The sequence below is a fragment of the Rattus norvegicus genome, chromosome 3, assembly GCF_036323735.1.
Source record: "Rattus norvegicus strain BN/NHsdMcwi chromosome 3, GRCr8, whole genome shotgun sequence".
NCBI lineage: Eukaryota > Metazoa > Chordata > Mammalia > Rodentia > Muridae > Rattus > Rattus norvegicus.
This window is the reverse complement of record NC_086021.1, coordinates 136586627-136612625: the sequence shown is the minus strand read 5'-3', so window position 1 is coordinate 136612625 and position 25999 is coordinate 136586627. Positions and strand designations below refer to the sequence as shown.

General features: G+C 45.8%; 1 protein-coding gene across 3 annotated transcripts in view; it reads right to left on the bottom strand.

The window, feature by feature from the left end:
* Positions 1-11420: 11420 nt before the first annotated feature.
* Fbln7 (fibulin 7) overlaps positions 11421-25999 on the bottom strand; it is a 36381-nt gene continuing 21802 nt past the window's right edge. For 2 of the 3 annotated variants that reach the window (XM_063284986.1, XM_063284987.1), the window contains 6 exons: positions 21701-21826; positions 19557-19694; positions 18175-18312; positions 17137-17247; positions 14776-14914; positions 11421-14524 (listed from right to left, as the gene is read on the bottom strand). In XM_063284986.1, coding sequence (XP_063141056.1) covers positions 14152-14524; positions 14776-14914; positions 17137-17247; positions 18175-18312; positions 19557-19694; positions 21701-21826 — 1025 coding nt within the window. In that variant the 3' untranslated portion in view covers positions 11421-14151. The remainder of the gene's footprint in view (positions 14525-14775; positions 14915-17136; positions 17248-18174; positions 18313-19556; positions 19695-21700; positions 21827-25999) is intronic. The other variant, XM_215832.10, reaches the window with a different exon arrangement.

The window sequence follows — 25999 nt, the reverse complement described above, 5'->3', positions numbered from 1 at the left end:
TGGAAGCTCTGGTTGCTTGGCATTGTTGTACATATGGGGTCTCGAGCCCCTTCAAGCTTTCCAGTTCTTTCTCTGATTCCTTCAACGGGGGTCCCGTTCTCAGTTCAGTGGTTTGCTGCTGGCATTCACCTCTGTATTTGCTGTATTCTGGCTGTGTCTCTCAGGAGAGATCTACATCCGGCTCCTGTCTGCCTGCACTTCTTTGCTTCATCCATCTTGTCTAATTGGGTGGCTGTATATGTATGGGCCACATGTAGGGCAGGCTCTGAATGGGTGTTCCTTCTGTGTCTCTTTTAATCTTTGCCTCTCTATTCCCTGCCAAGGGTATTCTTGTTCCCCTTTTAAAGAAGGAGTGAAGCATTCACATTTTGATCATTCGTCTTGAGTTTCATTTGTTCTAGGCATCTAGGGTAATTCAAGCATTTGGGCTAATAATAGCCACTTATCAATGAGTGCCTACCATGTGTGTTTTTCTGTGATTGGGTTACCTCACTCAGGATGATATTTTCCAGTTCCAACCATTTGCCTACGAATTTCATATAGTCATTGTTTTTGATAGCTGAGTAATATTCCATTGTGTAGATGTACCACATTTTCTGTATCCATTCCTCTGTTGAAGGGCATCTGGGTTCTTTCCAGCTTCTGGCTATTATAAATAAGGCTGCTATGAACATAGTGGAGCACGTGTCTTTTTTATATGTTGGGGGCATCTTTTGGGTATATGCCCAAGAGAGGTATAGCTGGATCCTCAGGCAGTTCAATGTCCAGTTTTCTGAGGAACCTCCAGACTGATTTCCAGAATGGTTGTACCAGTCTGCAATCCCACCAACAATGGAGGAGTGTTCCTCTTTCTCCACATCCTCGACAGCATTTGCTGTCACCTGAGTTTTTGATCTTAGCCATTCTCACTGGTGTGAGGTGAAATCTCAGGGTTGTTTTGATTTGCATTTCCCTTATGACTAAAGATGTTGAACATTTCTTTAGGTGTTTCTCAGCCATTCGGCATTCCTCAGCTGTGAATTCTTTGTTTAGCTCTGAACCCCATTTTTTTTTCTTTTTCTTTTTTTTTTCGGAGCTGGGGACCGAACCCAGGGCCTTATGCTTGCTAGGCAAGCGCTCTACCACTGAGCTAAATCCCCAACCCCTGAACCCCATTTTTTAATAGGGTTATTTGTCTCCCTGCGGTCTAACTTCTTGAGTTCTTTGTATATTTTGGATATAAGGCCTCTATCTCTTGTAGGATTGGTAAAGATCTTTTCCCAATCTGTTGGTTGCCGTTTTGTCCTAACCACAGTGTCCTTTGCCTTACAGAAGGCAATGAGATCCCATTTGTCGATTCTTGATCTTAGAGCATAAGCCATTGGTGTTTTGTTCAGGAAATTTTTTCCAGTGCCCATGTGTTCGAGATGCTGCCCTAGTTTTTCTTCTATTAGTTTGAGCGTATCTGGTTTGATGTGGAGGTCCTTGATCCACTTGGACTTAAGCTTTGTACAGGGTGATAAGCATGGATTGATCTGCATTCTTCTACATGTTGACCTCCAGTTGAACCAGCACCATTTGCTGAAAATGTTATCTTTTTTCCATTGGATGGTTTTGGGTCCTTTGTCAAAAATCAAGTGCCCATAGGTGTGTGGGTTCATTTCTGGGTCTTCAATTCTGTTCCATTGGTCTGTCTGTCTGTCTCTGTACCAATACCATGCAGTTTTTATCACTATTGCTCTGATACTAATACTGCTGATACTAATACTCTGATATCACTAATACTGCTTGAGTTCAGGGATAGTGATTCCCCCTGAAGTCCTTTTATTGTTGAGGATAGTTTTAGCTATCCTGGGTTTTTTGTTATTCCAGATGAATTTGCAAATTGTTCTGTCTAACTCTTTGAAGAAATGGATTGGTATTTTGATGGGGATTGCATTGAATCTGTAGATCGCTTTTGCTAAAATGGCCATTTTTACTATATTAATCCTGCTAATCCATGAGCATGGGAGATCTTTCCATCTTCTGAGGTCTTCTTCAATTTCTTTCTTCAGAGTCTTGAAGTTCTTATTGTACAGATCTTTTACTTTCTTGGTTAAAGTCACACCGAGGTACTTTATATTATTTGGGTCTATTATGAAGGGTGTCGTTTCCCTAATTTCTTTCTCGGCTTGTTTCTCTTTTGTGTAGAGGAAGGCTACTGATTTATTTGAGTTAATTTTATACCCAGCCACTTTGCTGAAGTTGTTTATCAGCTTTAGTAGTTCTCTGGTGGAACTTTTGGGATCACTTAAATATACCATCATATCATCTGCAAATAGTGATATTTTAACTACTTCTTTTCCGGTCTGTATCCCCTTGACCTCCTTTTGTTGTCTGATTGCTCTGGCTAGAACTTCAAGAACTATAAGTAGGGAGAGAGTGGGCAGCCTTGTCTAGTCCCTGATTTTAGTGGGATTGCTTCAAGTTTCTCTCCATTTAGTTTAATGTTAGCAACTGGTTTGCTGTATATGGCTTTTACTATGTTAAGGTATGGGCCTTGAATTCCTATTCTTTCCAGGACTTTTATCATGAAGGGGTGTTGAATTTTGTCAAATGCTTTCTCAGCATCTAATGAAATGATCATGTGGTTTTGTTCTTTCAGTTTGTTTATATAATGGATCACGTTGATGGTTTTCCGTATATTAAACCTTCCCTGCATGCCTGGGATGAAGCCTACTTGATCATGGTGGATGATTGTTTTGATGTGCTCTTGGATTCGGTTTGCCAGAATTTTATTGAGTATTTTTGCATCAATATTCATAAGGGAAATTGGTCTGAAGTTCTCTTTCTTTGTTGTGTCTTTGTGTGGTTTAGGTATAAGAGTAATTGTGGCTTCATAGAAGGAATTCGGTAGTGCTCCATCTGTTTCAATTTTGTGGAATAGTTTGGATAATATTGGTACGAGGTCTTCTATGAAGGTCTGATAGAATTCTGCACTAAACCCGTCTGGACCTGGGCTCTTTTTGGTTGGGAGACCTTTAATGACTGCTTCTATTTCCTTAGGAGTTATGGGGTTGTTTAACTGGCTTATCTGTTCCTGATTTAACTTCGGTACCTGGTATCTGTCTAGGAAATTGTCCATTTCCTGCAGATTTTCAAGTTTTGTTGAATATAGGCTTTTATAGTAAGATCTGATGAGTTTTTGAATTTCCTCTGAATCTGTAGTTATGTCTCCCTTTTCATTTCTGATTTTGTTAATTTGGACACACTCTCTGTGTCCTCTCGTTAGTCTGGCTAAGGGTTTATCTATCTTGTTGAATTTCTCAAAGAACCAACTTTTGGTTCTGTTGATTCTTTCTATGATCCTTTTTGTTTCTACTTGGTTGATTTCAGCTCTGAGTTTGGTTATTTCCTGCCTTCTACTCCTCCTGGGTGTATTTGCTTCTTTTTGTTCTAGAGCTTTTAGGTGTGCTGTCAAGCTGCTGACATATGCTCTTTCCTGTTACTTTCTGCAGGCACTCAGCGCTATGAGTTTTCCTCTTAGCACAGCTTTCATTGAGTCCCATAAGTTTGGATATGTTGTACCTTCATTTTCATTAAATTCTAAAAAGTCTTTAATTTCTTTCTTTATTTCTTCCTTGACCAGGTTATCGTTGAGTAGAGCGTTGTTCAACTTCCACATATATGTGGCTTGCCAATGATTTAAGACACCATCACATCATATAATCACATTCTGGTGTACTGAGGATTACAACTTCAGCATATGGATTGGTGGTGGGGGGGGTGCAGGTAACACAACAAGAACAAGGAAGGAAGATGGTGTAAACCAAATACTCTTTTTAAGAATTTAGAAGATTGGAGAGATGGCTCAGTGGTTAAGAGCACTGACTGTTCTTCCAGAGGTCCTGAATTCAATTCCCAGAGACATGGTGGCTCACAACCATTGAAATGAGATCTGAGGCCCTCTTCCGGTGTTTTGAAGACAGCTAAGTGTAAAATAAATAAATAAGTTCTTTTTTTAAAAAAGGAATGTAGGAAAGGGAAATGAATACCGAATGGACAGCCCCCAGGTTGGGCCCAGAAGGTAGAGAAGGGTTCGTTTATGACAATTTCAAGTAGAGATAAGTGTTTGGGGGTTGGTTGGCTTTTCTCAGAGTAAGGTCTCATTCTGTGGCCCAGGATAACCCAGAACTCATTTTATAATCCAGGCTGGCTTCAAACTCAGGGCAACTCACTCCTAAACACTGGAATTACAGATGTGGATTACCATGGCCAGGGAAATGTCATCAACCCACCCTTTTTCCCCTTGTGTGGGGATTGAATCCTGGGCTGTGTGTGTGTGTTAGACAGTACTCTGCTGAAGTGGAAACTTCTGGTTTCTTTGGAAATCAGTTATGCCGAATGATGTTTGGCTGGGGCACACAGGTAAAAGGGTATTTTGTTAAAGCAGACACGTGAAAGCATGTTTTTCTGAAGCAGACACAGGTGAAAGGATGTAAAAGGCTGCGTGATGTTTAGGAGGAATATAAATGACTCCACAGACAGTGGGAGCTCAAGCACTGGTTCTCTTTGCTTCACTTCACTCGTCTGTGCTGACCACACACATGTATTGGTTCGCCTTACAGTGAGTTGCTGAGCTTTGCTTGTGCTGGCTTCAAAGAGAGAAACTCACCAGAGAGATTCCTGTAACTTCTTGCCACTTCCACAGGCTTGGGCTGGTTGGCAAGCCTCACACTTTCTTCTGGATTGAACTTCCTTGCTGATTCGTGAGTGGCGTCTGCTGAATGGACTGGACTTCCGCTGCTGATTTGTGTGTGGTGTTTGCTAGTGGACTGGACAGAGGACAAGGAAGACTGTAATCACCTTGAAGAACTATTTCTGAGCAGGTCCACTTCCCTCATATCCTAAAGACCTTTCTCTTCCACTACCTCTGGCGAGTAATGGGCTAGGAGGGAGGTTGAACCCTTGTTAAAGTAGCTGTAAAATACTCATGCCGACACTCTGCCACTGAGCTGCATCCTTAACCCTAAAAGTTTCTTCTTAAAAGATAAGGGAGAATACAGTGGTCAAGAAAGCCTGGAAGGGTGGGCAGCACTGGCAAGGGTGGGCAGCACTGGCAAGGGTGGCTGAAGAGGCTTCTCTGAGTAGACTTTGGGCCCCAGTCCAGTGGGGATCTGAGGGAAGAAGCAGCAGATTCAAAGGCCTAGCAACAGGAAGGTGCTTGCCCAAGTCCGGGCACGCAACGGCATCGTGAACAATGAGCCAGTCTGAGGCCCAGGAGATCAGCAGAGGCTGGGTCACTTATCAGTGTGAGAATGTGGGGGCTCACTCCAAGATCTTACTGCTCCTGGGAAGACACAGCAATCCTTATTGAACATGGAGTGTGTGTCCCATGAGTAGAGAGACAGAAAGGCAAGCTATTTATTATACAAGTGTACCCATGGTGGCTGGGAGTTCTGGCATATGATAGAGCCACTTTTCTCTAATAGGGTCCCTGAGAAACTGAGATTAGGAACTGGATGGCCAAGATCTTTGTTTTCATTAAGAGAGGGTCAGACTCATCAGCCCAAACCTACTTGGCATCAGCCAGGTTCTCATGTTTCTGAGTCAGCTGCCATTCCCATGACTCTGCTAATGCCGGCTCTTGTTGCAAATCCTTCTATCAGAAGGACTTGGCCTGCGTTTCTCATCATATTTACTCTAAAAAGAACCATTTCAAGGCCAACTTCTCCATGCACTGTCTGTGACCTTTCCAGGAAATGTCCTTTCTGAGTCATAGTGTCTGAAGTCCAATCGCTCTGAGGCCACCGTGCTCTGAGAGGGTTAGATCAGATGCACATGGAGGCCCCAAGGGTAGACCTCCGTTGGTCTGCCTTTGACTTAACTGAGCCAAATCAACCCCAAGAATAACCAACTAACCCTTAGGCAACCATAGCCGAAAGCATGGAGTCTTTTGGGAAGTATTATAGCAGGTGGACTCCTATCCCAATGCTCTTAGCTCCAGGCTTCTTCAACTGGGTGCTGACGCCACATGCTCTTACAGCTAATGACGCTGAGGTGTCTCTGGCAGGACTCACTCCTGTGAGTAGGTGCTGAACATGCCATGGGCATGCTTTGCACTGCACACAGAGGCACACCACAAAACACCATCGGCTGCTGCCCGAAATGCCATGGCACAAATTCGAGACCATTTGTGTGTAATGTAATGAACTGAAGTCACTTTACAACTTTTCTGCCCTCACAGAAACATAATGACTTAATTATGGAAAGAAAGTCTTTTCATATTTTCCTACCCTGGTTTCTTAGCATAAAAACATCAACATAGTAGATCTCTAGATTGCAATGTGCTAAAATGCTTGATTTTATTATTTTTATCTTTCCCCCTTTTTCATTTTTTGTGTGTGACGTATTTGTGTACACGTTTTTGTAGATAGATAGATAGATAGATAGATAGATAGATAGATAGATAGACAGACAGTGTGTGTGTGTGTGTGGTGTGTTGGTGCCCATGTGTGTGCATATGTAGAGGCCCGTGATTGATGTCGGAAGCCATCCTTGATTAATCTTCCGTCTTACTCATTAAAGCAGGGACTTTCAATCAAGCCCAATTTGCCAATATGACCAATAGTCCTAATTAGCTGTGTGCGCCTACTTGACACAGTCTAGAATCAACGGAAGGGTTGCTCACATCAGAGAGGCCTGTGAGCGTGTCTGTGTGCGATTGTCTTCATTGTTAACTGATGCAGGAGGGCTTACCCTACAGAGGATGGCAGCTGGTCAGGTAGCCCTGGGCTGTAAAAGAGAGCTAGCTAAGCATGAGCCAAAATAAACCAGCAAGCCGAGTTCTTCCGCGGTTTCTGCTTCAAGTCCTCATTTGAGTTCCTGCTCTGACTTCTCTTAGTGATGGACCTTGATCCAGAAGTGAAAGCCAAATACATCCTCTCCTTCCTCAATTGCTTTGAGCAGGGTGGTTTAACACAAGGAAGAAACTAGAATCCCAGTTTTGCTAGCCAGCTGTCTCGTCCGAGGCTGCAATCACGGATGTTTTCATGCCCACCTGGTATTTATGTGGGTTTCTGGGGATCCAAATTCAGGTTGTCTTGCTTGGGTGGTGAGTCCTGGGTGAACCGTCTCCTCAGCCTCGGGATTTTTATTTTAAAACTTGCTTGAATTATTATTAACTTGAGTTTTCCTTTTTTTTTTTTTTTTTTTTTTTTTGGTTCTTTTTTTCGGAGTTGGGGACCGAACCCAGGGCCTTGCACTTCCTAGGCAAGCGCTCTACCACTGAGCTAAATCCCCAGCCCCGAGTTTTCCTTTTTAAAGTATTAAATGAACTCTGACTTGGGGTTAGAGTAGGATGGCCAATAATTTCTGAAATGGCCCTAAATATGCTCGCCTGTCATCCTGCACTATGCGTTTGTATGATGTGTCATTCTCAGCACCGATGCTCACTAAATTAAAATAGCAGCCAGCTCGGAGAAACACTGAAGACGCTTTATTTTCTAATATCGGGTTTTCAGCACATCCATCTCATTACTGTGCAAACTTGGCTTTAGTTTTTTTTGTTTTTTGTTTTTCCCCTTTTCTTTTTTTCAGAGCTGGGGACCGAACCCAGGGCCTTGCGCTTGCTAGGCAAGCGCTCTACCACTGAGCTAAATCCCCAACCCCCCTTGGCTTTAGTTTTTTAATAGATGGTAAATTACATGGACATCAAGTAGTTGCTTTAAAATGTTTCTTTATGACTTATATGTTTGATTTGCACATCAAATTTTATGAATGCGTATGTCCTTGTTAGGGTGACTATTGCTATCAAAAGCATGGGGAGGAAGGGTTTATTCAGCTTACACTTCCACATAGTAATTCATACTGAAGGAAGCCAGGACAGGAATTCAGGCAGGGCAGAGACCTGGAGGCAGGAACTGGTGCAGAGGCCATGGAGGGATGCTGCTTGCTGGCTTGCTCCTCATGGCTTGTTCTGCCTGCTTTCTTATAGAACCCAGGACCACCAGACCAGGGATGGCACCACCCACAATGGCTTCTAATCAATCACTAATTAAGAAAATGCTCTACGGGCTTACCTTCAGACTGAGCTTATGGAGGCTTTTTGTTTATTTTTCTAGACAAGGTTTCTCTGTGTAGCCCTGGCTGACACGGAACTTGCTTTGTAGATCAGGCTGGGCTTGAACCCACAGTGACAAAGCTTGCATCCCATTTCCTCCTCTTCCTTAGTTAGCATCATTGTTCTCTATATCCTGACAAGATGCCTTCCCTGGGTGCTTATGAACTCAGCATGCACACACAGGCCTGGGTTTCCATCCTGATTTGTGCCTGCCTGAGATTCTGAGCCAAAACCCCAAACACCCTGGTGTGTGATCCGACTGTCACCACATATGATCTGTGTCTGAGGCATTCCGGTTGCATGGATGATCTGCAGTATTTACATAGAGCGTGCATACATTTACTCAAGGCTCACAGCCCTCTTCTACTGCTTTAATTTACCTATTTATAGAAAGCTCTGTTTAAGTTTAATGGACTAGTCAAGGCTGAAGCAGATTTAGGGGAAAGTAATATTTTCTGACTTTTTTTGTAATTATTGTTTTTTGTCTCAAATGTGGTCCGGACTAGTCTAGCAAGCACTGACTTATATTAGCAAGGCTGGCCTTGAACTTGTGACATTCCCCTGCCTCGGCTTCCCAGGAGCTGGGATTAAAGGTATGAGCCACCTTATATAAGGTTTTTTGTTTTTGCAGGCCCTGTCCCTCTTTGATCACATACTTTTCTTATCTTTGCATGCGTGTAATGCTAAATGTAAGCTTCAGGAGGTCAGAGTCTGGTGGCCTCGTCATCCACTGCGTCTTCAGTAACCAGAGCAGGACGCAGTCCTTGGTGGCTATGCAGTTTCTAGATGGTTGATGACACTTAGCAGTGTTCTTCCGAACAAGCCCGGAGGCAGAGGGTTCATCTTTCTAGCTCTGCGGTGAGGGCTTGGCAAAGCTGGGGCAGCGGCTGATGGAAAGCCAGCCTCAGACTATAAACCTGTCAGGTTGACTGTGACCCTGGGATGGCATTTTGAGATTTGGCACAATTTCCTTTTTGTTTGCTACTGTTGGACATGTTACAATTTAAAAATAGCATGATTTAAAAAAACTCATCCAAAATTGACTTAATTTTCCATTGCTCAGTAACTCATGATCTGGCCGGCTGCTCCTGTCTTCCTGGTGGCTGTGGACCGCCACCCAGAGGCCCCAGACAGACAGATGGGCTGGCTGTAGGACAGCCCTCTACTCGAGCCTGCCTTTGCTTCCAAAGCAGGATCTGCTCAGTGAGCAGATGTAGAAACAGTGTTGCTGGGAACCCCCTCAGTTCAGGAACTCGGCCTTCCATGCAGTGCCTTTTGTGGGGAAGGATGGGAGGTTGCCTATGTCTTATGGGGGAAACATTGACATCTAAGACAGGAAGTCAGAAATATGCTACAAACTGATGTAACATTCTCAGTGGCAAAGGACTGAAAACACCCTAGCCGTCAACCCCAAGGGACTCGATGAATAAACTGTGGAAAATTCTCATAGTAGAGAACTGCTATGGGATATGACTGTGCAGGGTGATAGCCAATGTTATTTTTAATAAAAGATCAAAGGACACATTGAATATTATGCTATCATCTGTCATTAAGTTATATTATTCGACTTTAAATTTTATTTATATTTATTAATAAATAGTTGTGTTGTCTTATTTGTATATATGTGTGTTGTGACTATGTCTGTGTACCACAGAAAAGGGTGCGGGATCTCCCGAAACTGTAGTTACAGACAGTTGTGAGCAACCATGTGGGTGCTGCTGGGAATCTAACCTAGGTCCTCCTTAAAAGCAGCCAGGGCTCAAAATTATGGAACCATCTCTCCAGCCCTACTATATTAAATAGAACAATAAAAGAAAAAATGGCTATTAAAAAGGAAGAAATAAAAAAAAAGGAAGAAATAGAGAGATCGGGCCTCTGTGGGCACTGGGCACACATGTGGTAGACAGACATACACGCAAGGATTACACCCACACACCGTAGATGTAATTAAACTAAAAAACAAGCAAAACCCACAAACAATTGCTAAAAGTTTCAGGCAGTGGGCAAAGGCACTTGCTACCAAGGTTGGTGATCCCCTAAGGAGTTTGACCCCTGGGACCACTATGTAATGGGAGGATAGAACTGAGTTCCACAAGGTGTCCTCCACAGGTGTGCTGTGACACACGCCACCCCCTTGGGAACAAATAAATAAATAAGTGAAACATTTTAAAATTTTAGCAAAATGAATTACAACTGTTCTGACTGTAGTCTGAGCCATCGCCACAAAGAATTATTTTAAGTGATCTGGAAAAGCACACCACACTCATGCTTGGTGACAACAAACTTAAGATCAAAAGAAACAACAAACAAACCATGAAAGGATGATTGTAACTAGCAGGATTTGTGATGTTTATCTGGGAGATATTTTCCAAGATGTAAAATTATTATTGTTTTGTTTTGTTTTGAAACGGTTTCACTCTGTATCCATGGTTAGCCTAGAACTCGCTGTGTAGACCAGGCTGGCCTCAAACTCATAGAGATCTGCCTGTCATTGCCTCCTGAGTGCTGAGACTAAAGATGTGCACCACCACACCTGACCTAAAAAAAGTATTTTACAATGTGTGTGTGTGTGTGTGTGTGTGCATGTGTGTGCATATGTGTGTGTCTTGTATGCAAGTGTGTGAAACACATGTATGCCTGGTGCCTGAGGAGATTAGAAGAGGGGGTTGGATCCCTTGGAACTAGAATTACAGAACTTGCAAGCTGCCATATGGGTTCTTGGAACTGAACCCAGGTCCTCTGCAAAAGCAACAAGTGCTCCTAACTGCTAAGCCATATCTCCAGCCTCAAATAAAATAAAATTTATTTTTTAAAAAGGAGAGATACTGTGTGACTTCCACTTAGGTACCCATCATTATCAGTAAAGTCGTCTTCAGAATGAAGCCAATCCAAATCTCCTTAAATCTCTGACTAGATCCGCAGTTGTATATGAGAGAGAGAGGACAGAGAAGCACATCGAAAGAGTATATAGTGTGAGAAATTCTACAATAATTAACAATCTGAAGGCTGTCAGTGATGGCCCACTCCTTCAAACCCAGCACTCAGGAGGCAGAGGCACATGAATCTCTGAGTTTGAGGCCAGCCTAGTCTACAGAGCTAGGTCCAGGAGAACCAGGAATTCTTAGAGAAACACTGTCTCAAAAAAAAAAATCCAATATTCTACCTTCTAACAAGCCTCCAGGTCATGTGATATATGCTGAAATGTGAAAATCTCTGCTACAAACTTATCCATAGATTGTACCACATGATCAAACCAAGCAAAGAAAAATCAAGTCATTCAGAGAAATTTAAACAGTGATTTTATGGCTAGAGATAGTAAGGAATCATCGTCAAATCTCTGTTTTTTTAATCATATTATTTACTTGTTTATTTATTTATTCATATGTGTATATACACAGATGAGAGTATGCCACAGCACATATGTGGGGGTCAGAGGACAACTTAGGGATGTTGATTCTCTTTCTTCAACCATGGAGCTCCTGGAGAATGAAGTCAGGTTGTCTCGGCAACTATCACTCACCTGCTGAGCCATCCTGCAGGCCCTGCTGGTACAGTTGTAGATGATGTTGACTGCAGATAATGTTTAGGTCATGCTTTAGAGAAGTACTTTAGAAACACATGATGAAATACAGATGGAATGATATCATGTCTAGGACCTCCTTCAAAGTCCTCATGTGGTGGAGTGGGAGTAAGTGATTGGCAGGTGTTGATGGTTGGGGCTGATGCTGGCACAAGGGGTTCCTTATGCTACTCCAGTTTGTGCATTTGCAGTACTTGGATCCATATTGCCAGAAAGACATGTAAACTAATACATGTTGACAACTTGTCACATTGACTTAACATAGACTTCAGCCTTAAGAAGATCCAGCAGTAGCTGTCTACAGGGGAAGGCAAACAGCACTGCTGTGGTTTGGATCCAAAATGTCTCCCCCAAAGCCAAAGCCCGTGTATTTGGAAGCACCAGGGAGTAGTGGGGCCTAGTGGGAGATCTTTGGACTTTGAGGGTGTGTCCTTGAAGCTAGTTATGAGACAAGGTCTTCTGGGCTCTTTACTCCCAGTCACGAGGTTAAACAGGCTTTGCTGTGCTTCCTGCCAATCACCTCAGCATGGCCCCAAAACAAGAGAACCAGCGGATCATGGGCTGTTGACTGTGAGAATTAAAATAAACCCTTTCTCCTCATGAGTGGATGGTCATAGCTGTGTTGCTATAGTCACAGAAAGTCTACTAACACAGAAGAGAGACCAGGAAGAAGGTTCTAAGTATAGACCACACAACAGAGTCTGAAGCAATCATGCACTCATACTTTGGTACCACAGGGACTAAAGCTGAGTGATTTGCTAAGTGGGAGGCAGCTTTGATGTTGACTGATCTAGGTGAAGAAAATACTACTTACCATAGGGCCTGTTTGACACCAGTGTCAATATCATATACCATATTACCATCTAGAACAGTGTTCCTCAACCTTCCCAATGCTGCGAGCCTTTAATACAGTTCTTCATGTTATGGTGACCACCCCCAACCCCCAACCATAACATTATTTTCATGGCTACTTCATGACTGTAATTTTGCTACTGCTATGAATCATATCTGTGTTTCTCGAAGGTCTTAGATGATCCTGATGAAAGAGTCATTCAACCCCCACAAAGGGGTCTTGGCCAACAGGTTGAGAACTTCTGATCTAGAAACACAAGCTTTCTAGAATATTGTTTTAATGAGTCATGTAACAAACTGGAAAAGCAGATCTTTAGGCCCTTGTTGTTGCTAGAAACTGCAGCAGAAGCCAAAGAGGCCAGGTACAAACTCTCAGACTGGCTATGTAGCCGAGATATGGACAGCTGCACTCAGCTTTATGCAGTTCAAGAAAATGAAGTTGGGGCCTTTTGCATGCTTGACAGTAACTCTTCCTACTGAACTCTAGCCTCTTGTCTTGTTTTGTTCGAAACATAGTCTTACTATGTCATCCATACTGCCCTCAATCTCAGTCTCCCTGTCCCATCTTCTAGAAATAAGTTTTAGGATAAGATGTATATGAAGCAATGTTCCAGTAGATTAGCATGTATTTGGACATCAAAACTTCTCTCAGCCCATCTAGCTTTTAAGTTTTAACTGGAATGGTCCCACCCAGTTCTCAGTGCTCAACAGTGTTTTCCTGATTCATTCATGTGGAAGACAGCAACTCTTGGTTTTTCCAACTTGGTTTTTCATGGGATGAAAGACAGTGTAAGTATTCTCCTTAACACTCCATGGGCAGATGGCATCCTTATCAGTCTCCCACGTGACCAACCCATATTAAAACTATTGGAGCAATCTCACACATTACCTCTCTTACTCTCTCTATCCTCCATGTCCAACCTGGACAGAAAGAGGACTATCCCTTCCTAGAAGGTGTTCTCACACTCAGGGAGAAGTCAGATGGGCAGGGAATAGAAACAGATTCTATTTCCACAGACATAAAATCAGGTCATGTTTTTGAGACACGTGTTTTCTCAAGTGAAGAAACTGACAAAATCCATGATTTAATGTTGACTCCTTGGTCTAGAAGGATCCACTCGGGGTTGCTAGTCTCCTCTATAACTTGCTGATGAGAAGGTTGGCTGGAATGCCGCAGGGTAAAGTATCATGTAGGTAGCTCACAGGGGCATTAGACCACCCACAGAGTTAGAACATGCTTAGCCACAAAAAGCTTGGTGACCTCAATGCAGAACTGTTGGCTATTGTCTCAAGCACACACACCATGAGCTTCTCCCCCAGCTGGTTCAAACTCACATGGTCATTCACATAGCATTTTGAAATTCTGTGCTGTCTCCTAACAGCGTAGGGGTGGGCCTTAAAGCAGAAAAAAATAAAAGTAGTGTGATTGTGGAAACAGCATTTGTTTGTGGCTTCTCTCCTGTGCCAGCCCCTGGGTCAGAACATAGCATTGTTCTAGAAGCCTGAGAGAACAAGTAGAGAAGGTAGGAATATGATAAAGAGAAGACATGACCATCACAGCTCTTGCCCACAGTGTGACCTTGGGGAAGAGAAATCAGCCCAGATCTCAAACCCCAGCCTCCCGATTCCCATGGCATCCTCAGAAGTCATATCGAGACACAAAGATGGTGACCTTGGACACATGGCTGGCCTGGAAGGAGCGTTCCAGGTATTCCGACATGTCAACCTCTACCTCCAGAGTCTGAGGCCCCTCCAGGGTCTGTATAAGAATGAGCTCTCCTGTCTGCCGGTCTGAGCGCTGCATTACAAAGTGGCCACGGCTGTTCCCACCCACGATCCCAAAGCGCAGGCTGTTGGGTCCAGGATGGCCAGGAACTGAGGCTGTGGCCATGCGGAAGAGCGTGATGGGTGTCTTCAAGTTGGAAGGGAGAGAGAGGTAATGGAAGGAGATGGTCTTGGGCAGGTGGCGACATGGCCTGCTGTCCATGGGACAAGGGTTTCTCTCGCACTGGCTGGAGCAGAGGCAAATGGATAGAGTTAGACTTGGGAAAACTCAAGAGGGGCTGCCCTACCTCTGAAGAGGCCACACTCCCAGAGATTCTCCTTTCTCCTTTGGAGAACAAAGTGTCTGTATTTCATGTGAGTTAATAGTTATAGGGGAAATTAAAGCTCAGAGAAGCATCTCTGTCTTTCCTATTTCCTATGTATGATGTAATTATCTTCCCCCGTCCCCCAAGCTGTGGGCATCCCTGGATCTACTCACAAGGGAGATGTCTTCACGTAGCTTATATTGCCGCTGCCCTCAGGACACTCAGGGTTGACACACTGGAAGCCCCCTCCAGTGTTGATACATGTGGTTCCCCGGGGGCACATGTGCTGTGGGCCTGCACACTCATCAACGTCTGTATTGCGGGAGATACAACGAAGGCTGTGAATCTTTCTGACTTTCCTGTATTGTAGAACCACCTGAAACTCTAATAGGCAACGGAATGATAGGCTCCGCAAGGGGTGAATTTTCCAAATACCCAATCCTTACTCTGCATGTGTCAGGTGCAGTATACATGCATACGAGTGTGCGTGTGTGCAGAGCCTATAGGTTGATGCTCCTCAATCACTTCTCCACGTTGTCACAGAGCCTGGAGCTCACTCGTTCTGCTAGGCTGCCCGGTTATGAGTGCCAGGGACCTACCCCCTTAAGTCAAGAACCTTGTCAGGAATTCTGTTTTCTTTCAACCTCTGGAATCGAGGTCCTTCAGAAGTTCTGTAGGACTATGGTGGTGAATCATCCTCCCTTTCCTGGGTGTGACATGTGACAGGGGTTCCTGCTAACACCAAATGTGTGTTACCAGTCACCTGCCTCCTTCTCCACCCCAGCTGTTCTTGAGTCTCCTTGCCCCTGGTTGTTCTCACACTCAGATTCAAACCTTTAGGAAAGTCCGTCTCCTTCACCTCAGCCCCTACTGAAAGCAGACGTCTCAACACTCAATGCATAGACCCAGCTGGAGCTGCCTCTTCCCTAGCCCAGCTAATCCTATATGGGCTCACAGGAATGCTGTGAAGCGGATGATGTGGGAATGGTAGTTGGTGGGTGAGTGGGTGGGTGGGTGGGTAGGTGGGTGGATGGGGGAAGTGTAGACGAGTGAATGGGTGGGTGGGTGGGTAGATGGGTGGAAGATAAACGAGTGGGTGGGTGGGTGTAGTGTAGATGTGTGAATGTGAGGACGGCTATCTAGACATCTCATAGCAGTCTTCAGCTGCCCACTCCTCTGAGACTATCGCTAGAGTCCAACAAGATGTCACCAAGGAGCCACCTCTCTCTTTACATACCAAATATGCTTGTGGCTTAGCACCACCCCAGCCCACCCCTGCCTTTTTTCTCTGCCTTCTCCTCCAGTAATTCAGAGTCATAGTCTGAAGCCAGCTGGGTTTCCCTCGGTGTCTTTAGTCCATGGAGGAGTCGGACTTCAGCGAATACTCCTGAAGCACCAGCATTGTCCCCAGCGGCACCTCTGGAGTCCCAAGTTCCAAGACCTAAGAGCCAAGCTGAGGAAGAGGAGACCCTACTTTGCCTTCAAGCCTGAACTGTATACATCAGTCCCAACTTATACATGGTTTGACTTACCTGTGGCCAACTATAGTTCATTCGTTTTTAATAAATTTTATTATAGTTATTTATCTTGCTACTAATGTCAATATTCCATCTGCCTAATTTATAAATTAAACTTCATGTTAGGTATATACTATAGGACATCGTGTATATAGGGTTGATACTATTCACCTGAATTTGGGTATTGACCTATGTACAAGGAGGAGATACTCTATCCTGACTGGGCTAATGTGGTGATTTGATATATCTGTTTATTATTCTCTATTGTGGTGGTTTGAATAGATATGGCCCCCATAGACTCATGTGTTTGAGTGCTTGGCCCATGTGGAGTGGCACTAACAGGAGGCGTGGCCTTGTTGGAAGAAGTGTATCATTGTGGGGGCGGGCTTTGAATGAGGTCTCCTATGCTCAAGCTCTGCCCAGTGTGGATCACGGTCTCTTTCTGCTGCCTAACGGATCAAGATGCAGAACTCCGGGTTCTGTCTCCAACACCATGTCTGGCTACATGCTGCCATCCTTCCCGCCGTGATAATAATAGACCTTTCAAACTGTAAGCAAACCCAATAAATGTTTTCCTTAGGAAGAGTCGCCATGGTCTTGGTGTCTCTTTACAGCAATGAAACCCTAAGACAGTATTTGTCTTCAGAGAAAGTGTGGTAACAGGAGGCCTCTTTTTACTGTGCCCAGGGTCTGCTAGATTAGTCCAATGGTGAGGATGGTGACTGCAGCTTTCAGCTTCTCCTTGCTACTCTCGACTCCCACTTTACCTGAAGACATTCCCTGCTGAAAGCGGTCCCTATCTGTACCATGACTAGAAAGAGATAAATCTCAGACCTGTCTTCTGGAGAGCCACTATGTAGAACCTGAGCCAGGGGTGTGTGTGTGTGTGTGTGTGTGTGTGTGTGTGTGTGTGTGTGTGTGTGTATGTGTGTGTGTGTGTGTGTGTGTTCCTACAACCCACCCTCTAGTCCACTCCTGGGAGATTGATTGGCCTGGATTATCTGCACAGGCTCCCACCTTTTGGCTCCCAGGCCCTCTTGCTCTTGTTTGCAGGACTCTGGCATTTAGTAGAACTTGGCAAATGGAGGCCTGGGAAGCCATGGTCTCTCTTTTCAGCCCGGTGCAGTTCTGCGGGTAGAAGAACCCTTCCAGTCACAACTAGTCAGGCCCTTATGAGCCTTGACCCTGGTGGCTCAGCTTCTCTTCAAATAGCCACCACACATGGTCATGGCTGTGGAGCCTGGCCATGCTGAGGCACAGCACCTGTAAAGTACCTTTCCTGTCAGAGGACACTAGCATGTGGACACACAGGGCCATGAAGCCTCCTAGGTCCCTTTAGACTCTAATAAAGTGGAGTCTGGCTGGCTTCTTGTCCTGTGGGTTCAGGCTGAATAAGAGGAAGTGACCTTACCCAGAAATGTCACTCACATGAGGTCAGGGGACACTGGGTGATCAACTGACCCACTTGTGTAGAATATGTAGCCTGACTTTCAGAAGACCTGCTTGTTAACTTTGTTTTCAAGATTGTACTGGCTGGATTTGTGTGTCAACTTGACACAAGCTGGAGTTATCACAGTGAAAGGAGCCTCAGGAGGAAATGCCTCCATGAGATCCAGTTGTAAGGCATTTTCTCAACTAGTGATCAAGGGGGAGGGCATTGCCCCTTGTGGGTTGTAACCTCCTCCGGCTGGTGGGTAGTCTTGTTCTATAAGAAAGCAAGCTGAGAAGCCAGGGGAAGAAGTCAGTAAGTAACATCCCTCCATGGCCCCTGCATCAGCTCCTGCTTCCTGCCCTGCTTGAGTTCCAGTCCTGACTTCCTTTGGTGATGAACAGCAATGTGGAAGTGTAAGCTGAATAAACCCTTTCCTCCCCAACTTGCTTATTGGACATGATGTTTGTGCAGGAATAGAAACCCTGACTAAGACAAAGATCAAATGTATACCCAGATCACTGATTCTCTTAACCTAATCATTCTTGAATGGGAACCAGGGATGAGGGCAGGGGTCACAGCAGCAGCAGGTGACCAGGTGTGAAGGGTGACACAGTCTCACTCACCCTCACAGCTCTTCCCATCAGCCAGGATCCGGTATCCACTCGGGCAGGTACATCGGTAGGAGCCAGGGGTGTTCACACAGGCATGCATGCAGAGCCGGGGCCGTCCTTCCTGCCCATAGATCTCACACTCATTCACATCTGGGGACAAAAGTGCCCATGATTCCAGGAGGCTACACAGCCTCCACCAACCAGACCTGTCAGCAGCTCAGGTCAGCTCAGGTGACTAAGTAGCTGGACAGAGCAGTGAGCAGAGGACCCCTCTCCCCAGTCTAGGACGGAGAGGGTCAAAGGGAGGAGCTGATGTGGAAGACCCCAGAGGAGCTCAGTGTAAATGGGGAAACTACAAAGGTTAGCGAGTCTGGTACCCGGCTCAGAGACTAGAGCCAGACTCAGACACTCATCATCTTCATCAATGGAGAAACAGAGTGAGAGAGCCCTGCAGCCTCTGGGGCGCTGCAGACCTGTGATCTCAGCATTTGGGGGGCTGAAGCAGAATCTCCAGCCTGGTCTGTATATTGAGATGCCTCTTCGAAAGGGAGTGGGGAGTGTTTTTATTTCCGATGCTGTGAGCGTCACAGCATCAAATGACCAGATCTCAGGGCGGAACAACTCTATAGTCAGCTAAACTGAGAGGGAAGGAGTCTCAGGCTGTGCCCACATCCATGGCCCTGGCTGCCATAATTGATCTGAGTTCCTCTCTTGCCATCAGCTCATAGGAGGTTTACCAGAGGTATGGTGGTGGGCGCACATGACTGGGCAAAGGGCTCCTTTTGGGCAAGTAGCTCCAGGCTATGTCAGAGGACAAGCCTGTCACCCCCTGGCTGCTTCCTTCTTTCCCTACCCTATAAGTGGCAGAAGATGAGCTTGAACTTCTGATCCTCCTGTCTCCGTCTTCTAACTGTTGGGAATAGATCCATATCCCTCCAGGTTTAAACGGTGATGGAACTGGATGAATGTGCATGCTAGAGACTGAGTGCATAACCCCAATACTCCATCTGTTGTCTATAACATCTCAGAGAAGGCCTGGGGCACCCCACTAGAACCCAACCGTAGGAAGATAAACCGGGTAGATGAGGAGGCCAAAATGGGAGAACACTTTTTTTCTCCAGAGCACCCCTGAAGTCTACCTGTTCATTTCGATCATCCCGGCATCCCTTACCTAAAAGGCAAATCACCGGTCTCACTGAGACTACGCCCAGGGAGACTTTCTGGTCCCACCCCCCCACCCCCCCACCCCCACCCCCCACCCCCCACCCCCCCACCCCCCCACCCCCCCCCACCCCCCACCCCCCCCCCCCCCCACCCCCCCCCATCCCCGCTCTGCCCCAGGACTCCGGTCTCCTCCCACGCGCAGGTCCGGCTCCCCAGCTCCCCAAGCCTACCCTGGCAGACGCTGTGGCCACCCGCGGTGCCGCTCAGGTGGAATCCGGCCTCGCAGCTGCAGTGCTGTTCTCGCTCCACCTGCGCGCAGCGTGGCGCACGGCTGTAGGCGGAGTCGCCGGCCACACCCCCCGGGGCCGCTGTTGAAGAAGACAAGCTCAGTGCCTGTTTCCCCCTACCCCCACCCCGGAACGGGCAGTGTGCCCTGAGACCCTATCTCTCAGGGTGTACAGCAGGGAAGGAGTGCCAAATGATTAACCTAAACCAAGCGACTATGACCTTGACAGGACCCGTAAGATTGGAATGTAAAGGGGGGGACAGCCAGGTACACTGCAGTGTCAAACCTGAGATTCATTTTGAGAATCTTGTACAATGCCCACAATGCGATGAGCATTAGAATTTAAAACTCTGAGCCTCCTCTCTCTCTCTCTCTCTCTCTCTCTCTCTCTCTCTCTCTCTCTCTCTCCTCTCTCTCTCTCTCTCTCTCTCTCTCTCTCTCTCTCTCTCTCTCTTTCTCTTAAGCTTGTGGCTTCCTCAATGTCTTCTAGGTAGCTGTTTTATTATTACAGTTTTTGCATCTTCCAAAGTTCGAAATTAGTTTCCTAACCACAATAAAGATAAAGTAAATGGATTAAAAGCAAACAAACAAAATCATGATCCTGCCTAGTCTGGAACTCAATGTGTAGACCAGGCTAGCCTCTAACTTCCTCTGCATGGATTAAAGGATTTTGTTTTAGTTTTCCCAAGAGAGAGAGAGAGAGAGAGAGAGAGAGAGAGAGAGAGAGAGAGAGAGAGAGGCATGCACCCATGCACCCACTATTTAAAAATTAAAAATTAGAAAAAATATTGGGAGAGATGCGTTATCCAACTAATGGGAAAGAAGGTTCTAGGTAAGCCTGTTGGGTCATTTCATCCTGAGTACCTGCCCATTCCTTACTTTTCATTCCTGGTGAAGACTCTAGTCTTGGGGACCATTCATAAAATGATCCCAGGGCCTGAGGAGCAATGACCCAAAGGTCCCATGGCAGAAGACCCCCAATAGGGGCATTTAGTGGCCAGTGGGGCATCACTGAGGTGAAAGGGGATCTTTTTTTTTTTTTTTTTCCTGTCTTCTTTGGAAATAGAGTCGGTGGCCTTCCAGGAAAGCCCTGCCTCCGCCCTATTTCAACAGAAGGTAACTCCAGACAGCCGAGCTGGAGGGAACCTTTGGGGGCAGCTTCCTTGTGAGACAAGATCTGGCCGGCCTGTCCCACTTTGTCAAGACTCAGTCAGCAGCAAGCTTGTGGGTGCACTATTTAGCCCTAACCTGGGGCTAGCTGCTATAGAGGCTATAAAGTGGTTTTCTTTTCTTTTATTTGAGGCAGGGTCTCCTGTGTTCCTGGCTGGACTCAGACTCTGCTATGAAGCCAAGGATGACCTTAAATATCTGATTCTCCTTCCCAGGTGCTGGGATCACAGATGCACGCCATTATGCCTAACATTATGTGATGCTAGAAACCAAATGTGTGCTTCCTACGTGGGAGGCAAAGCTCTCCACAAAGTGAGCTCTATGTCTCCAGCCCCAAGAGTTTGTCAGCTCTTTTCCCTGGATCTTACCCTATCCCCCAGTGCCCTTCCCCCACAAGGAGTCTACCCAGAAATAAAAACAGCCAGGCATCTTGGGATTGAACTTCTGGGCTGGAGAACAGTGTGAAGCCCCCCCAACCCACCCTTCATAAGTTCCTTATCACTAGATTTTCTTGCCATGTGCTGAACTCGGTAATCAAATGTCTGCTCATTCATGTCTTAAAGCACCTCGTACAGCTGACTTTGCAGGGTTCTCTGGGAACATTGAAAGGAAAGGGATTCTCCTGGTGGACAAAGCACTAACCAGGCAAAGGTACCCCCAGTGCATCTTCCTATGCCCATAATCCGCAGGATGTTCAGTTGGAGTCTGTCTCTCCAAAAGAAGGATCAAAACTCTGGTTATTAAAAAAAAAAAGAGCTAAGCTCACCAACGTGAGCACCTTAGGCTCCTAGAAGGATCACCCTGTGGGTGGGAACCAGAGAGGAAAAGCTCGAAGTCTATGAGAGGCAGAGTTCCCGCCACATCTGCCTTCGGTGACTATGACCAGCATCCTCACCAAGTCCCACAGAGGCTACATACCAGCCTGCGTCTGATGTTGACAGCGGTTCCCAGTTTTTCCTGGAGGGCAGATGCATCTGTAGTGGTGGACACCTTCCACACACGTCCCACCATTGTGACAAGGCTGGCTGGAGCATTCACTGGTATCTAGGAAAGGATACCAACACACGGTTATAGATTCTAGAGCTAAATCAAACAAAACTCAACAACAGGGCTTTCCTTACATTGTAGGGACACCCCAGGTTCCTGTCTGGCTTGGTTCTGGCTTGGTTTTGAGACTAGGTCTCACTATGATGCTCAGGTTGGCACCCTAGTTTGTGATCCGCCTGCCTCAGCCTCTTGGGTAGAGACATGTACCACTACACCGTCACCACCCTAGCTTTCTATCTTCCCACTTGTCCCTCTCTCTACCTGTAGGAACTTCAAGGGAACTGATGGGCTGAAATGCAGGCCGTTGCTTCTCTAGTACCTACCTCACACTGAGTCCACCCAGGCTCTGTGTGCAGGACAGAACACCGCCATGCTCCATGGGGAAACATGGTGCTATAACTTATGACGGTGTGATATACACAGCCATGGGCAAGTGCTGGCATCTGCCTGTGAGGGAGGCCCTTCTGCTCTTCAACTCTTTCAAGGTGGATTCCAGGCTGGCCTTGAACTTCCTCTCTGTACAGCCAAAGATGACATTGAGCCTAGGCCCTCCTGCTTCTGCCTCCTGAGTGCAGGGTTAACAGGTGTGTATCGCTATGTCCACTTTTCTTCCATGCTGGAACCCAGGACCTTGTGGGGCTTATTTTACCAACTAAGCCACATCCCTGGCCCTGGTTCATCTTTCAAACAGGAGCTAAATTCTAAGAAATTAAAAAGGAGAAAGAGGATGGCCCACTGGAATATCCAGAGATGGGAAAAATTAATTCTCCAAGTTTATACTCGTCTCCCTTGGGCTCCATCAATAGGGGATCTATGACAGTTCACAGTGTTGCTAAAGGGACTAGTTCCCAGGTGGCATTCTCAGCTTTCTGTGGAGAGGAAAGAAGATGAGAGAGAGAGAGAGAGAGAGAGAGAGAGAGAGAGAGAGAGAATAAATTGTAAAGTTCAGCAGTTTTTTCTCAGCACTGGGTAGCTCGGTAGCTGAGTACTGGAGGTCGAGGCCCTGGGTTCAAATCCTCAGTACTGTCCCCACAAGGAAACTATTGCCTTGCGTTTTGGCTTTTCTCTGTTTGGCTCATGCATGTTTTATTTGTCCATTTGTCCCTCATGTATACCTTTCGTATTTGTCTCCTTTCTACAACGAATATTTATAAGATGTCTTACTTTGGAAAAGGTAATTTTATAAAATCTTCGCTGCTATGAATGCCCTAGGCCCCATTTAAGTCTATTCATGCAAAAGCCATTCCACCCAGGAGGAGCTTTGCCATTGATCTGATTTAACTGCAGTGTCTGGGAGGGAGGGGAAACCTGAGAACACCCCTGTCTGGCCTAACAGTGACTTCCTGTGTGTCTCCCAAGAGGGCAAAGCAGGTGCTTCACTCCCAGTGAGAGCCATAGCCTCATTCTGGGCCAGCAGCAGGGACCTTCGCTTCCCTCAAGACTGCTTGCTACTATTTCAAAGATTCTGTTTCATCCAGAAGGATTCAGGCTGTCCACACTGTTTATGCCAGGGAAGGCACCATTTTCCCTTCCTCTGTCTCCTCAGTCTGGTCACATGCTTCCCCAGCCAGCCTGTTTTCAGATGAGCAGTTTCCAGGAATGTGTCTGGCATGGCGTCACACACACACGGCTCCCTGAGACCACTATTCCAAGGTCTTTCAAGATCCAACCCTGTCTTTGCCTGCTGACCCCCTCTGAAAGTGGGTAGATCAATAAGCCATGAAGACCTGGGAAAGCAACCAGAAAGTGTAAGCATTTAGATCCCTCAGCTTGGTCTCGGCATGCCTACAGCCATTCTCTGTCCTTGGAAGACTCCAGTGGAAGACACTGAGCGGTCTTATACCCTTCAGGAGGGGCTAGTGTGACATCGGCTTGCTAGGGATGTGAACAGGTGCCCCGACATATCCATTTCTTCACAGGCTCCAGACGGACGGACATTCTGCGCTTCTTATCTTGATGTGCAGGCAGAGGTATTCAGTGTCCTGGCGCCCAGGCTGGCAAGAGCTATATTCTAATTGAAGGACAGCTGTCATCACATTCACGTGTGTCCCCAGCTGTGGCATTCAGTTTTGACTTGAAGAGGACAATGGCAGTGACAGTGAGAAGGGCTGGCAAATCAAGGCAGGTCACAGCCATGTTTCCATCTCCCATTTCGTGAATACTCACTGCTCTATGAAAGTGACCAGTTACATGTACACTTTCCTTTAAAAAAATTATGTATGCATGAATATATGTATGCATATGTATGTGTGTGTATGTATGTATGCCTGTATGCATGCATGCATGCATGTATGTGAGCCAAGGTCTCAAGTAGCCCAGATAACCTTTATCTCTGACCTCCTGTCTCTGTCTCTTGAGTTCTAGGCTTATATGATGCAGGACACTGAACTCGGGGCCTCATGCACACCAGGCAAGCGCGGGCCATCCAAGCTACACTCGAATGCCCCTTTCTGCTGTTTTGTTCTGCTTGATCTCTGGGCTCTGTGTCTTGTTTCACATTTCCCATTATCCCAGTGACATTGTTTGTAAGGGTTTCTCACTTTCATGTATCTTGCTGTTTAAAATATTTTTCTTTGACATTTCTTTACTTTAATGCTTTTTGGGGAAGGACAAATAACTGTCATGAGTGGAACAGTTAGAGAGTAACTTTCAAGAGTTCATTCTTTCCATCTACCTCATGAGTTCTAAGGATTGGTCATCAGGCTTGGTAGTAAGAACCTTTCCCTGCTGAGTCTCCCCAGCCTAGATGCTGTTTTGCATTCTTTATATTTTAAAAAGCTCTGCTGGCTTGTTCTGAAATATTGGCCTCCCTTTTGATTTTTTTTTTTTTTTTGGTTGGTTGGTTGGGGTTTTTTTGGTTTTTTGTTTGTTTGTTTGTTTGTTTGATGTTTTGTGAGTATGCCTTTCTGGCAATTCTTTTTTGTCCATGGAAATGTTGTTCTCTCTCCATTTCTCTCTGTCTCTCTTTTCCCTCTCCCTCTCTCTCCATCCCTCCTTCCCTCCTCTCTCTCTCTCTCTCTCTCTCTCTCTCTCTCTCTCTAATTTTTTTTCAGGGTTGGTTGGTTGGTTGGTTTTTTGAGACCTAGTTTCTTTGTGTAACAGAGCCCTGGCTGTCTTGATCTTGCTTTGTAGACCAGGCTGGCCTCAAACTTACAGAGATCCTCCTGCCTCTGCTTTCCCAGTGCTGGGATCAAAGGTGTGTGCCACCGAGATCAGCTTCCCTCTTTAATTTTTGTTTTTGTATACCAGCTTGCATGAGACTTGACAAGAGTCCGCCCCTCACCCACACCACGCTTTATTTTCTCTCATGAAGTAAGTTGTGCCTTCAGCATCGTCCCGCCTCTAAAATTTCCTCTCCTGTGAGCGAAGACAGAATCTCCTACCTCCTCAGTTTCCTTTTGGATTTATTTTATGATCTTATGTGTTTGAGTCCTTTGCCTGCATATACGTATGTGCACCTCATGAATGCAATTCACCAGAAGAAGGAGAAAGATCCCCAGGTACTGGTGTTACCTGTGAGCTGCCATGTGGGCTCTGGGAGTCAAACATTGGTCCTGTGAAAAAGCAACACGTGCCCTTTAACCCTTCTACTGGCCTTTTTATGTGAACAGCCATGTCTTATTTGCACTTGCTTTCTTTGTGTTCAACTTAGGTCCAGTATGACAGCTTTGACAGGAAACTTTTGGGGACTCGGGCAGACTCTTCCCAGAACTACTGTTGCTGTTGCTGTTGCTGGTCCTGGCTGGGTGTGGCTCAGTTGGTAGAATGCTGGCCTAGCCTAGCAGGCCTCAGGGTCTGAGCTTGGCCCTCAGCACTGCATGAAACTGGGTGTGATAGCAAACAGATGCAAAGTATCTGAGAGAGTCAAGAGAGTTAAAGGGGAGATGGGCATTTTACACCCAATCGAGCTGCCCTCTAACAGATTGGTTCAAAATATGTGAGCTCAGAGCACTGACCCTGAATTTTTCTTGAACAATTAACCAAAGAACCTCAGTAGGAGGACCCAGGCTTCGGATGTAAGAGACAGGACAGCCAGGTAGAAATATGGTGGTGTCTGGGCTCCAATGCAAACAATGTTACAAATATATAAGGAAATAGGGAAGATTTTTTTTAATTAGATATTTTATGACATGAAGGAGTTTAGTTTGTGAAAATTATGGAATTTTGGTT